The sequence below is a fragment of the Megascapheus bottae genome, chromosome 2 (genome assembly GCF_031878675.1).
Source record: "Megascapheus bottae isolate mThoBot1 chromosome 2, mThoBot2.hap1, whole genome shotgun sequence".
Classification (NCBI taxonomy): Eukaryota; Metazoa; Chordata; class Mammalia; order Rodentia; family Geomyidae; genus Megascapheus; species Megascapheus bottae.
The window spans coordinates 72958057-72973472 of NC_143510.1; the positions used below are offsets into that span (position 1 = coordinate 72958057).

Here is a 15416-nt window from a genome sequence, read left to right on the forward strand (position 1 = left end):
AGAGAGAGAGAGAAGAGAGAGAGAGAGAGAGAGAGAGAGGGGGGGGGGGGGGAGAGAGAGAGAAAGAGAATCAGCCTACTGAGCAAGAGAAAAAATAAATAGAGGCATATCTAAGTAAGAGTAGTTGAAAATGGTCTTAACTATCAAAGATGTATTTCAGGTAAAACCATGAAAAGAGCCAATTCTCTAAAGCAAAAGACAGCTTGAAATACAAAGAACAAAATGACTCAATGCAGTAAACAAGTTCTCAGAAGCAAAAATATAAGTAAAGAGAGTGTTTATTACCATATGCACGTGAAGAGCTTCAGGTTTTAGAAGGTTTTTTTTGTTTTGTTTTGTTTTTGCCAGTCCTGGGCTTGAGCTCAGGGCCTGACCACTGTCCTTGGACTATCTCAAGGCTAGAGCTCTACCACTTGAGCCTCAGTACCACTTCTGCTTTTTTCTATGTATGTGGTACCAAGAAATCAACCCACGGTCTTCGTGCAAGCTAGGCAAGCACTCTACCTCCTGGCCCTAGAAGGTTTTGTTGTTGATGTTGTTACTACGTTTTTTCTTTTGGAATAGTTATATAGGTAAGTATTCCTAATTTGAAAATCTGAAATATGGAAATTCTCCCAAATCTGAAACTTTTTTTTATAGTGATGCTCAAAACTTACATTTTAATGGACTAGCTAGAAAAAAATAGATAATACGAATATTAAAAGGAATAGGTGTTATGAAGAATAAAAATATTGGGATAAAGACTAAAGAAAAAATCCATATAATAAATTATCACTCTTAACTAAATCTATCACAAGGAACAAAATCTAGTGACCATGAGAAAACTGTTTTAGAAATAGAGAAAAACTCTAGAGAAAGAAATGGGAAATGCCTCCTTTAATTATAATACTCTATCTGATATCAGTGATAAAACTGAATTTTATAAATGAATTATACCTCTGCTAAATCTACAGAAATAACACAATCTTTAAAAAACAACAATTTGCATATCCTTAAGGTAAAGTCACTTATTTCGTAATATTCAACGATTACAGAAGCATACCTCTAAGTGTTCCAAGTTACTTGTTCTTTGAACAAGCATATTATCTTTCTGAAGGATGTCTCTGTACTTAGCAGTCAGTTCATTGTACTGTTTATTAGCTAGTTCTAGTTCAGACAAAGACACACTATTATCTATAACTTTTTGCAGGGCTGCAATCTTGAAAATGGCCATTTCCTATTTAAAGAAGATACAATGATTTCATTGGTATAATTATTTTCTAGTAAAGCAGATTTTTGAGAATAATATAATTAAAAACAAGTCATTAAAATATATATGATTTGTAATACAAGAAGGTATTTGTGACTCCATATTTGAAAGTTTTTAGTTAAAACTTCCTAAAGTGAATCCTTTTATAACTCACAGGTAAATTAGTTATAATAAAGAAACTCCAAATAATTCTAGAGTATATAATAAACAGCAAGAAAATATATCACATGTATCCTTTGGTTTTCTTTTTAATTTTCAGATTAATCAATTAGAAGTGTCAAAATTAGCATTATCAAGTTATGTTTATAGCTTGACTCTGTTAAGTGAATCAAAGTAGCTCTCTGTTCATACTAGTTATGGAAAACCATTCTACCAAACTCAGCTGGAATAAATTATATGTTACTTATTTTGTAAGGTAGATTCAGCCATGAGAACAATGAAGCCATCAATTTAAAGGCTAAATCTGGAGTCTGTAGTAGAGTGCTAGTAGGTGGCAGGAGGTGACTGGAGTCACAAAGCACTACCACCCTGAGTACAACTGACATATGGCTTATATACCCCAAAACTACACATCAAATTAATCTTAACAAACAGAAAGCAAATCAGATGTGCACACAGACAAAACTTAAATAAAAAACCAGTGAACACTCAAATCTAACAAAGATGTTAAACATAAGCCAAAACAAATCAAATGTGGACAAATTCTAGGGAAATAAAGAACATCATCTAAGGTGACTTGTCTGGAACTTCCAAGTCAAAACACATTTTTAAACTAAATGTCCTTTGGATTCATGATTATGAAGTAAGCTTTTGCCATGGCATACTCCTGCCATAATGTTCCCTGTTGCCACAACCCCAAACAGCCACATTTAATCATAGCCTAAACCTTCCAAACCTATGATGTAAAGTCTTAAGCCTTATCTACTTTTAAATTAATTTATCTCACAACCTTAGCTATTTTTTTTTTTTGCCAGTCCTGGGCTTGAGCTCAGGGCCAGAACACTGTCCTTGGACTTTCTCAAGGCTAGAACTCTATCACTTGAGCCTCAGCACCATTTCTGGCTTTTTTCTATGTATGTGGTACTGAGCAATCGAACCCGGGTCTTCGTGCATGCTAGGCAAGCACTCTACCACTAAGCCAAACTCCCAGCCCAACCTTAGCTATTTTTAAGTTAATTTATCTGGTTTTTTTTGTGACACTAATGGAAAACTGATGATTATAATGTTCTACAGAAACATATAAAGTCACTGATGACAATAAAATATCTTTAATAAAACCAGAAAGAAATGCCTGAAGTTTTACTTCTCTTTAAGAGGTTACTCTGTGATAAGCAAACATCACACAGAAAAGCACAGTTATGATTGATTGTGAAGTATTTCAGTAGGGATGGAAAATATCTGAATTACCACTTCACATCTCACTGTGAGCTCCTCTTCATTTAAGCACAAATCAGTAATCCTTACCCTGGTCACAAAAGTCTTTGAAAAGAGCCACCCTAATCCAATTGTTATGTTGATAGACTGATCTACAAAAACTTAGGCTAGAAGGGGTAAGTAACCAGGATAAGGACTGTCATTTGAAGCTTCCTGCTCTCACAAAGCCCAAGCTGTCCAGAGGTGATCTTTTTTTCCTTTCAACCTCTCCCAGATCTACTCTGATTTACTAAAGAAATCCTTGTTAAACTTCAAAAAACCATTTATGATATAGTACCTCAAAACTCAATACATGAATTATTCTTGACTAGAACATGGGACAAACTGAAGAAATGTAAACAAAGTTCGGACACTAGGTAAATAAGGGAGTTATTGTCATATTTTTAGAGTCATTTTGTTATGCCAACAAATCAAAGTTTTGTATTGTCAAGATGTATAATAAAACTATTTAGGAAAGAAATGTCTATAATTTAAAAACATGAAGTAATGATACTGTCATTCTGGCTGGCTGTCCATGATTCTACCCTACTACAGCATATTTTATATATTATAAATAATGTCTTACATTTATGTATAATTATATACCAAGCTATATATGTATATTTAATGTGTTACATAATACGTTAAATACATTAAAATATAATGTATTATATAATATATATTATATATGGATATATGGAGAGAAAGAGAGAGTGTCAAGACCAAGAATTCAGAATTACCTTAAATCTCTGCAAACATCCAATTTTCTCACAAACTTCGGCCTCCATGGATATTAAGTCATTCTTTTGTTTCCCATTTTCTTTCCTGAGGTGTCGTTCCATTTCTACTAAGGTTGTGTATTGCCTTATGAGTGACTTTTCATTAACTTGTAAAACAGTGATTTTTCTACTATTTTCTGAAAGTGTTTTCTTCATTTCATCTGAATCCATCTGAAGAGCACTGAGCAAATTCTGCACAAAACACTTTGCTGTTAATGAATCTATCTATCTCAGTATGAGAACTCTACACTCATGTTAAAATATTCTTACTTACATTATATTCTTTTACTTTTATAGCATCTTGTTGAATCTGAGCTTCAAGTTTTCTCTTTTCTTCTCTTATTGTTTCAGATTCTGTTTTCCAGGTCTCCTTTTCACTAAAAACAAATGAAAATCACAAAGCAGTAACAGTAGTAAAATGATTACACCGTAAATTCAATAAAACAGTTTGTTACATGAAAACTCTAAATCATGGAAATTTCTAAGTTTTTTAAAAATTTGTTTAAAAAGACACATTCTAGCAATTCAGTCTCTTGACAGAGAAGGAGCAGACATTTTCATTCGGTTAGTTTTTTAAGTAATTTAAGAATTATAATGTAATAGTCTAATCCAGACATGAAGTATAGAATGTAACTAAGTCTAGAACATTTGTACCAGAAAACTAAGGTTTGAAACTCAGTTCAAAGAAGAATTATTGTCAAAAGGATATAAAATCTGTCTTTAAAGGACACTCACTAGTCCTAATACAAAAGAATAAAGACTCCAATTCAGTCATTACTTCAAACTAATTCAGGAAATCAAGTGTCAGCATTTTGATCTTATAGCACTAATTAATTGAAAAATGTTTAAAACATCAGAATTAGAAATCATGAGAGTAGTTTGTGTTTTTCATTATAAAAAATGTGATGGAATGTACATATTTAAGTGAGATTTATCCTCTTCATAATTTTTATATACATTAAAACATTGTGCTATACTATAAGTATATAAAAATCTCAATTCACAAAGAGGTCATAGCACAATCAATTATAATCTGTTAAGTATTAACCAAGATTAATGATGTCAACGTCATTCTCTTTCATACTGACTGGTTGATAACTGATCATATAATTTAATTCTGGTTAATGAACTCTGAATCAAAATTTGCCAGATATATTAAGGGGGGACAAAAAGCATTTAAATTTATGTGGAAAATACCACAGTATCACTTCTCCTTAGGGAGTGTCGTTTCATCTTCATGATCTTTACAACTGTATTATTAACAAAGTAGGAGATAATGACAATCTATATTTATTGTTGAATCAGATGGGAGTCAACTTTAATGCCTAAGTCATTCTTGGACTAGGTATTCTAATTCCCAATTCTACCATGGAAATCATTCTTTTAAATCAGAGGAGATGGCAGAGTTAAGGAGAAATGTTAATTTCCTACAAACAAATATAAGGAGTGAATAAAATGATGATGGATGAAGCTAACAACAGTGCTTATTTTAAAAATATTTATATATGCTATGTATTACTCTGCACATTTTCATGTATTCATTAAAATGTTACTGTCTGAAAATATTAAAAGAATGGAAATGAAAACTGTCTTTTTTTCCCTTTTTTTGTCAGTTGTTTGGTTGCGGGGCTTGAACTCTGGGCCTGGGTGCTGTTCCTGAGCTCTTCAGCCTAAGGCTAACAATCTACCCCTTGAGCCACAGTGCTATATCCTGTTAACTGGTGGTTAACTGGAGATAAGATTCTCACAAACTTTAGTGCCTGGGCTGGCTTTGAACGACAATCTTCACATCTCAGCCTCCTGAGTAGCTAGGATTACAGGTGTGAGCCACTGCGTCCCCTCCAGTTACTTGCTCTGTCTTATATTAGCAATTTTTTTTTTTTTTTTTTTTTTTTTTTTTTTGCCAGTCCTGGGCTTGAGCTCAGGGCCTGAGCAATGTCCTTGGACTTTCTCAAGGCTAGAGCTCTACCACTTTTTTCTATGTATGTGGTACCCAGGAGTAGAACCCGGGTCTTCGTGCATGCCAGGCAAGCACTTTACCACTAGGACAAACTCCCGGCCCCTATACTAGCAAATTTTAAAGTCTGGTTTAATACTTAACCAAGACAATGTCAGGAACATATGAGGGCTTGTGATCATTGAACTCCATTATGAAAAATTCCATTACTTCCATTATTAAAAATATACTGTAATTAAATTTATGAAGTATTGTTAAATATATACCTTAAATATTCTTTATATAATAAGCTTTGCTGATGACGAATTACTGAAAATTTTCTATTATAGTCTTCCAGAGAATCTTCTAATTTCTTTAAATTCTTTTCTTTATTATCTAGTTCCTAAAAATCAGTTCAGAAATAAGAAATTTATTGCATCAGAGTATATTTTGAATTTAAAGGTATAAGCTCATCCTCCACCAAGATTATAAAAAAAATACAAAACCACACCAAATCCTTAATCAGTATAGATAATTTCTATGATTATTTGATATACATTAATTTCAACTGATAAATAGTAGATTACCATTGTATATTCTGATAATCTATTGTAAACATTTTATTATAAGGCATACAACATAAGGCAACATGACTATTTTTGTAATTATGCTGGTAATGTATACGATGTTAAAGGTATTCAAAGCTCACATGTAATAACAAAAATTATCTTTTATTATTACTTTTACAATGCCCTTAACATAGCTAGCAAACTGAAAAACAAGCAGAAATAAGTTATTTAGTAGAATAATATTTTAAGTATTTAATGGGTTAATTAACAATAAAGGATGAAAAACTTAAAAGATAATTTGGCTTAGAAACTTTCTGTAGTCAAAAAAGAAGAAAATAATCCTAATAACAAAGCTAAAAAGCTTGATCACATTTTTCTTGAACCGTTTTTCTAACAACCAACACAAAAATACAATTACTCATCACTAATTTATAGTAACCTACTTGTGGTAATACGTGTAAACATTATGAATGACATATTTATGAACAAGCTATATTAACATGCTTCTGATGAAGATGAATGGAATAAACTAGTTTATACTAATCAAACTACCTTAATCTATTAGTAATATATCTCCTATGTTAGAATACTCAAAAGAATTCATGAAAATTAATCTTTTATATTTGCATACATGCAAAATCTGCAGTACCTGTAAGAGATGTATTAAATATTCGTTCTGAGAATTAATGATATTGGCACTAGTTGGAGATATCCCATCAGGTAAGTCTACTCCTTTAAAAATGACATTTGATCCTTCTGATTGTCTTAGAAGACTGGTTTCTTTCTCAAGATGCTCAATCTGGAACAAACAATATAGGGATAAGAAACACTTCTGTACATTCAAAAGAAAACAACCTCATACTTTTCTCATATAAGAATGTGTGGGTGAATGACTTGATAAATATAAATTATACCTTGTTACTTAGAAGTGCCTAATATTTTTGCTCATATTTATGTAATTAGGCACTTACTCTTCCACATAATTTTTATTCATTTGTGCTAGTGCTGGGGCTTGGACTCAGGGCTTGGCACGATCCCTGAGTTTCTTTTGTTCAAGACGAGTGCTCTACCACTTGAGCCACAGCTCCACTCCTGGTTATTTGGTGGTTTATTGGAGATAACAGAAAGGCTGGATAAGTGGGACTGCATTAAGCTGCAGAGCTTCTGTATGGCAAAGGACATAGCTAGTAAACTAATCAGGAGGCCTACAGAGGGGGAGATGATCTTCACCAACCATACAACGGACAAAGGCCTCATATCTAAAATATATCAACAGCTCCAAAAATTGAATCAATCCAAAACTAATCTCCAAAGTAACAACCATCCCATTAAAAGATGGGCCAAAGACTTAAAGAGAGTCTTCTCTGAAGAAGAAACAAAAATGGCCTATAGACACATGAAGAAATGATCAACATCTCTGGTCATAAAAGGAATGCAAATCAAAACAACTCTAAGATTCTACCTCACTCCAGTTAGAATGGCCAGGATCAAGAAAACTAATAAGAACAGATGCTGGAGGGGATGTGGCCAGGAAGGATCACTACTACACTGTTGGTGGGAGTGCAAACTCGTTCAACCACTATGGAAAGCAGTATGGCAGTGCCTCAAAAGACTAAACATAGACCTCCCCTATGACCCAGCAATTCCACTAGTTGGCATTTACCCAATTATCCAGAAACAAGGACATACTAAATCCACCAGCACAACAATGTTCATTGCAGCACTATTTACCATAGCAAAGATATGGAACCAACCTAGATGTTCCTCAGTTGATAAGTGGATCAACAGGATGTGGTATTTGTACACAATGGAATTCTATGCTGCTGTCAGAAAGAATGACATTGCCCCATTTGCTAGGAAATGGAAAGACTTAGAAAAAAATCATATTAAGTGAAGTAAGCCAGACTCAAAGGAACTTAGGCTCAATGGTTTCCCTCATTTGTCATAATCAGTAGAAACCTTGGGCTCTCCTAGCAGAGATTGGCAATAGAGCAAAACCTTGATACAAAAGGCCATATAGTATGATGCTGAATGAAAGGATCTCTAGGATATAGAAACATAAGCCATATAATGAATGATTTTGTTCTTAAGGTACTATGTTATCTCTCATCTCTTTAGCTGTCCCTTGGTTATCTCATATTGTTACAGTATTTCACTTTGTTATCTGACATATTGGGTATATGCGTATTTGGTTATTTGAAACTGGGTGGGGAAGGGGGGAAAACAAGATGAGGGGTGGGGGTGAGGGGAGGGAAATGGGGACCAAGACATGTGAAAGGGTATCAATGTATGGGAATTAATGCACCATCTATCTGGCAAATATCATGTAACCCTTCTATTAATTACAATAAAAAAAATATCAAAAAAAAAAAGAGTTTTACAGACCAGGCTGGTTGCAAATCACAATGTTCTGATCTCAGCCTCCTAAGTAGCTAGGTTTACAGGTGTGAGCCACCAGCATCCAGCATCCACTTAATTTTTATAAGAAAACTCTAAAAACTTTTAAGGTTAAAAAATTCAAGGTAACATTTTTCTCATAAGGCAGCTCTTTAAATTACTTTCCTATTAAGTTTACATTCTATGCTTAATACATTCTTCTATTCAGTAATATTCTTACCTTTAAATTTGCCTTTGCCAACTGCTGAGAAAAATTTATAGCTTCCTTTCGAGATTCCTTCAACTCCTGTCTTAATTCTTCATTCCTTCCAGTAAGTTGATCAACTTGGGCTTTCAAATGCAGACTGGCATCAAAGATTCCTTCTGCATTCTTTGATTCTATAGCCTAGTATATTTATATATTAGAAATACAGGGGAAAAACATAAGTTCATAGTTATAAAATTTTACCTCTAATAAAAATTGACATTTAAGCATTTTCATGTATATGAACAAAATATGGCATTTCATATAAATTATAAAGTTTAAGAGTCTTTTATTCTAAGCACAATAATTACTTCATTATAATAAGCAACAGCAATTTGTTAATAGATTAGTGAACTACAAAAATCACCCAGAGAAGAATAAGATGGCAAAGACTGAAATAATAGTCTCTTATTGACTGGAAAAGTGACTTAAATTTTTTATATCTTCATTTCAATGTTTATAAAGAAGTAGAAATAATATTGAGCTTCACCCATTTCACAGAGTTTTATGTAGTTGAAATTAAACCATAGCATCTGAATTAAAAGTCTAAAGAAAATAATAGCTTCTGCAATCAGTTAAGTGTGGTTTCATTCCTTCCTTTCCACACAATTGGTCATGGTAAAAACTAAATATGATAGCAAAGTATTATACAAGCATAATGAATGGGAAAAATAATACATCAAAAATTAAAATACTATCAGAATGGATTTACTGGCCATAATTCTCCAACAATAGCATACATAAATATACCACAAACCATCATGTACTTAGTGTAGATGTGTGTGTGTGTGTGTGTGTGTGTGTGTGTAAAACTTGGAACTTCAGAAAAAATAAACAGAAGTAAACTGTACAGTTTGCATAAATTTTATCAAATAATTTTCTGGCCTCAGAAAGGTTTTAGGGTCCCAGTGTTATTGTATTTTCTGCTAATAATTATAGTGCCACAGAAATAATTTAACTACTTAAATTTTCAAAATATAATTCAATGAATAAGAATAGTTCTACTTAAAGAAGAAGTAATTTGGGAAATAGTTTAATAACTTTTACTAAATATAATCAGATAAAGAAACATTTAGGCAGTAATATAAAATGTTTATTGTATTCAGGCTTAAATAATAAACATTTAATTTTTGGTTGGTATGGGACTTGAACTCTGGGCATGGGTGCTGTTCCTGAGCTGTTCAGCTCAAGGCTAGCATTCTACCACTGGAGCCACAGCACCACTTCTGGTTTTCTGGTGGTTAAATGGAGAAAAGTCTCACAGATTTTAGTGCCTAGGTTGGTACTGAACCTCAATCCTCAGATCTCAGCCTCCTGAATAGCTAGAATTATAAGTGTGGGCCACCAGCACCAACAATGAACACTTATTAATACTGTGGAACTCTTAAATTTCATATGGCTAAAATCTTTCCTCTGGCAATAAGCCTTTAAATATTTAAAATAAATATTTAGGTTTGTGTCATAAGAGATCAACCTCTCACAAATATAAAAGGAATAAAGAAACAAAAGAGTCTAGAAAATTAACAAAGTTAGGCAGAATTTTGAAGACCAGAAAACAGGATCATTAAGCTCAACTCTGTCATTTTTACTTTAAAGACAGCTTTAGTTACAGGGACTTTATTTTGTCTTTGGTATAATAAAACCAAAGCATCTTGTTTGGAAAATCTCAATGAGAAGAGCTATCCTAAAAGAGCTCTGAACTATGTGTTAAAAACAACTGATGAGCTGCAGGCTGATTGCTCATACTTGTAATCCTAGCTGCTCTCAGGAGGCTGAAATCTGATAATTGTAGTACAAAGCCATCCAAGGTAGGAAAGTCTGTGAGATTTTTATCTCCAGTTAACCACCAGAAAACCAGAAGTGGTCCTGTGGCTCAAAGCGGTAGTGTACAAGCTTGAGTGAAAAAGCTCAGTGACAGCTCAGACCTCTAGTTCAAGCACCATGAATGACAAAAACAAAACAAACTAAACAAACAAACAAAAATACTGACTGATTGAAAGCAGATCTTTGAACCAGAATATTGAAGACAGAATAAAGTGAGAATGAACTTTAAGTCAAATCAATAGCAACTACCTAACTGGAGGAAGAAAAGATCAGAGAGCAGAAACTAAACAGAGCCTAAGAACCTATGAGCTAATAACAAACCGCACATAAAATGGAATACTATACTATAAAGAGGGCTATAAAAAATTGAAGTAATAATGGTGAAAAACAGAACATAAGTGAACAGAACATAAGTGAATAGATTCAAGATGCTCAGTAAGCCTCAAACAATACACAAACAACCATACAAATAACCTTGGTAGTACAAACTGGTAGAAAACTGGTAAAAATCAAATATAAAGCGATATTAAAAGTTCAACTGACTCAATGCATCAAAAAATCAGAGACTAATGTGTAATGGAACATCATCTTGGAAGACAGTCAAGAGGTAGTCAAGGATACAAATTACCATGATAAAAGTAACTTACATTAACTAGTCTTTCAAGACTAGGGATAATTAGAGATGTTTCTCCTCCTTTAATATCAGGATCCTTCTGCATTTCTTTTATAGCTTGTAGTATTTCTTTCATACCTGTTTCAAGTTGCTTATTTTCTTCAAATAATTCTTTTACTGTAATTATATTTTGTACTCATTGAATGACTAGAACTTTTCCACAATTTAAGTTATTGCAACAAACACATGACAAATATTTCACTGAAAAAATACACTGTGAAAATGCAAATTTAAATAAACAAAAAACTTCAAATACAAACCAAAACAAGAATAGTTGAGTTACCTGACAGACATTTAAGTCACGTACATTTATAAATATTCCTAACACACAGCTAGAAAATAACAACCATGCCGCTACCTTAAATAAGCTTTATATGAAACACTTGTTTTCTAACTTCATTTTGGTTAGATAATTTAAAATACTAGACTGAGGTCACAAAAATTAGAATTAAGATGGTTCTTAGAAAGTAAAAATAACAAGACAAATCCATAAAATGAGTGGCAGAGAAAAAGTGCTATTTATTATAGAGATAATTAAAGATAAATAGATGAGACAAAAGAAAAAGTATTACAGTTTTTTTAGACCTAAAATCTTTAGTATAAGAAAATCAGGTATAGAAAAATAATAGAAACTTACACTTTTTCTGAAATTTAGCTATTACTGTCTTACTTCTTTCTAAATCTCTTTCCTTTTCGATTAGTTCTCTGGAAAGCAATTCATTCTGAACAAAACAAAGAGAACAAAACTGATGTTTTACAAAATATCACAAGTTTCGAGGTTTTTTTGTTGCTTTTTGTTGTTGTTGTTGCTTTGTTTTTTCCCAATCCTGGGACTTGAACTCAGGGCCTGGGCACTGTCCTTGGATACTTTGCTCAAGGATAGCGCTTTTTGTCTGAGTATGTGCTGCCAAGGAAACAAACCCAGGGCTTTGTGCATGCTACACACTCTACCACTGGGCTAAGCTCCCAGCCCCTCGAGGTTTTAAATTACAAAAAACAATTGTAAATTAAACTGCAACATGCCAGAAATTGGGCATATAAAAAATAGATATAAAAAATAGAATCTACAGGCCAAAAGAGATGGTGATCTCCCTTCCATCTCCTCAGCCCCTAGCAAAAGGCAAAGAAATACAATTAAGGTATCACCATCATTTCTGTTAAAGTCTATATTTACACTACCTGTTCCACATGAATTCTATGACGTTCAAGCTCTATTTCTGCATCTCTATTCTGTGCTTCTTTGATCAATAAATCCTGTGCTATGACTTCATTCTAAAGAAATATTTAATATATTAGCCAAGTTGAGTTCATATCACATAGATTTCACTGTTAGATTTTTGATAGAATGTGTATAAATTATTAGTAAATAAAAAATTCACAATTGTTATAGAATTTTGTTAGCAATGTCATGAAAGTTATCCAAGGAATATAATTTTGAGGAAAGCTCACCTGAGATCTAAGAAATACTAGTTCTCTCCGTAGCTGTTCTATAAGATTTTCAAGTGGATCTATCTGAGGGAATTTCAACTGTGCAGCAGTAGGCACAGAATCTGAGCGATTAATTTCAAGCTTATTTTTCAAATTCTCAGCCTGTAAAAATGCTTTACTTTGTCTATTATCTTCTTTCAAACTGAGGGCAATATATTGTTTTGGGAATTGGACCTGTTCATCTTCTGATGCTGCTACTTGTAATTTAATGAAGTCATCGCTATAGTCATAGATTTGTTGACAAAACACTTCAGACTTCTGCCTAAGTGATAACTTCTGCATTAACTCTGAAGCTGTTGGTGAAGCTTGAAAAGATGAAGTGCTTGTCTGCAGGAAGCTAGTTTTCTCTAGTGCTGGATGGCTTACAGACAGCTTCCTCATACACTCATTAGAAAGAGAACTTAAGTAGTCATTTATATCTTCATTGCTCCCTCTACTGAAGGTACTGACTAATGATTCTAGATTTCTTAAAGATTGTAGACATGGTGCTTTAAAAATCTCTCTTATTGTAATAGTCTCTGAAGTTGAATTATTTTCTTTTACTTCCACAGATGAAGAATGTCTGGTTAGAGAGACAAAAGGATCCATATCACTTTCTACACTAGGATGAATTTCAGGCAACATTCTTGATAATGATTGTATGGTCACGTTCTCCTCTGTCTCATTCTGATCTGATGGTAGAATACTGATTGACGGTCTCCTATGCAGCAGCTCTATTTTATCTGAACTCTCAATCTGTATTCAGAGTAAATAATGTCTTATTAATCAATCTTTGTATCAACAGGTTATTTAAGCAAGCGACTATAAAAGAGCAAATGTCCAAAATGAGATACTGGGAGAAGAAATGAAAGCACTGGTGACATTTCTTTTCTCTCTCTTTGCTATAACTGTACTTTGCTGTTTACCTTTGATTGTGCTTCACTCATACTAAGGTTCACAAAGTTCAATTTTCTATCTCCTGTGCCCTCTTGAGTAAAGCTTTCAGTTAATTTCAGGTCCTCGATTGTTAATCCTATAATGTCAAAAAATGAACAAATTAAAAAGCTAACAATATTTTGCCTTTATTCCAATGATTTCATTCTTTGAAACTAGAACCAATTTTAGCCCGGCTTCTCTTCTCCATCAACAGCTTCTTTATATATATATATATATATATATATATATATATATATATATATTTTTATTGTAATTAATAAAAGGGTTACATGATATTTGCCAGGTAGAAGGTGCATTAATTCACATATATTGATACCCTTTCACATGTCTTGGTCCCCATTACCCTTCCCTCCACCCCCCCCCAGCTATTAGAAAATGAGAAAACTAAGTTTACTTTCATCTTCTATATTATTCTTTGTCTATCATGTGTTTAAACTCCTAATTAGCAAGAACAAAAATAGAAATTAAAGAATCAGGAATTAGGGGCCGGAAGTTTGGCCTAGTGGTTAAAGTGCTTGCCTAGCATGCATGAAGACACGGGTTCGATTCCTCGGTACCACATACATAGAAAAAACCGGAAGTGGTGCTGAGGCTCAAGTGGTAGAGCTCTAGCCTTGAGAAAGTCCAAGGACAGTGCTCAGGCCCTGAGCTCAGGACTGGCAAAAAAAAAAAAAAAAAAAAAAAAAAGTGTCCAAGGACTTGAACTCTGAGTTCAAGTCCTAGGACTGGCCAAAAAAAAAGAATCAAGAATTATATATACATTGCTGATTATACTAATAAATTATAGCTTCACTCAGCTAGAAAACATGTGATATGTCAAAAGACCCTAAGGCTTAAATCTCACTTATTCCTAGGTACACTAGTGGACTTGATCTAACTTAAAAACAATCTATCACTATTATCCTCTGACAAAAATAGTGCTGCAATGATTTTATCAAACTTAACTAACAATTTCCATTGTACCAAGATAAACAATTTAAAACATAATGTGAATTCAATAAAACGTGATTTTTACTTACTAAAGGTTTCAATGAATACCCCTTAAGGAAAAGGAGCATAATAAGAGGAACATATATTAAAAAGTTGTCAAGTTTTATGATTAATCATAACATAGTGAGGTTTACACAAATTAAGAAACTAATCCCATAAAAAATCTCTAGCTATAAAATTTGGGTTTAAGATTCATGTTTAAGACTTCTGATTCAACCCAAATACATTCATACAACATACTTTTCATTTAGTGACCTTGTAGCTCTATCACCATTGGAAAATAAAAAAGCATCTTTGAAATATAGAAAATCTAAGATCAAGACAATTCATTTTTTTCTTTTATTGTGATTAATAGAAGAGACAATTTATTTTTAATGATTCTTTTAAAGGTATAAAATAATTGACTATACCTAAGTTTGCAATTCTTTTTCCTCTTTCTTGAGCCATTTGACGAATTTTTCTTTTCAGATCAAGTCGTTCTTCTTCCAGACTTTCAATCTGCAAAGTATTAGTATTAGAATTATTAGTATTTCTCTTTAGTCCAACTAAAATATAACAAATTGAGCACCACACTTGCCTCTTTCAAAAGAATCTGGTTTTCAGCTCTGTATTGCTGCTGTTTTAAGTGTTTACTATTTCTAAATTCAGTTAAATCAATCAATGTCTTCGGTTCAAGGCCTAAAATAGAAAACAACACAATTAAAAAATTAAAAATAGCCAGACATGGGGTGGATCAGGCCAGTAATCCTAGCTACTCGGGGGGCTGAGATCTGAGGATCGCAGTTCAAAGCCAGCTCTGACACTAAAGTCCATAAGACTCTTATCTCCAATTAACCACCAGAGAACTGGAAGTGATGCTATGGTTCAAGGGGTAGAGAGGTATCCTTGATCTGAAGAACTCAGGGACAAAGCCCAGGC

General features: G+C 33.1%; 1 protein-coding gene across 5 annotated transcripts in view; it reads right to left on the reverse strand.

Annotated features, from left to right (window-relative positions):
- Cep290 (centrosomal protein 290) overlaps nt 1-15416 on the reverse strand; it is a 76606-nt gene that overhangs the window by 46104 nt on the left and 15086 nt on the right. For 3 of the 5 annotated variants that reach the window (XM_090328340.1, XM_090328341.1, XM_090328344.1), the window contains 13 exons: nt 15076-15176; nt 14909-14996; nt 13478-13584; nt 12534-13307; nt 12264-12356; nt 11722-11806; nt 11059-11201; nt 8564-8728; nt 6596-6745; nt 5665-5780; nt 3716-3818; nt 3403-3633; nt 1043-1216 (listed from right to left, as the gene is read on the reverse strand). In XM_090328340.1, the coding sequence (XP_090184466.1) occupies nt 1043-1216; nt 3403-3633; nt 3716-3818; nt 5665-5780; nt 6596-6745; nt 8564-8728; nt 11059-11201; nt 11722-11806; nt 12264-12356; nt 12534-13307; nt 13478-13584; nt 14909-14996; nt 15076-15176 (2330 nt within the window). The remainder of the gene's footprint in view (nt 1-1042; nt 1217-3402; nt 3634-3715; nt 3819-5664; nt 5781-6595; nt 6746-8563; nt 8729-11058; nt 11202-11721; nt 11807-12263; nt 12357-12533; nt 13308-13477; nt 13585-14908; nt 14997-15075; nt 15177-15416) is intronic. The other 2 variants (XM_090328342.1, XM_090328343.1) reach the window with 2 other exon arrangements.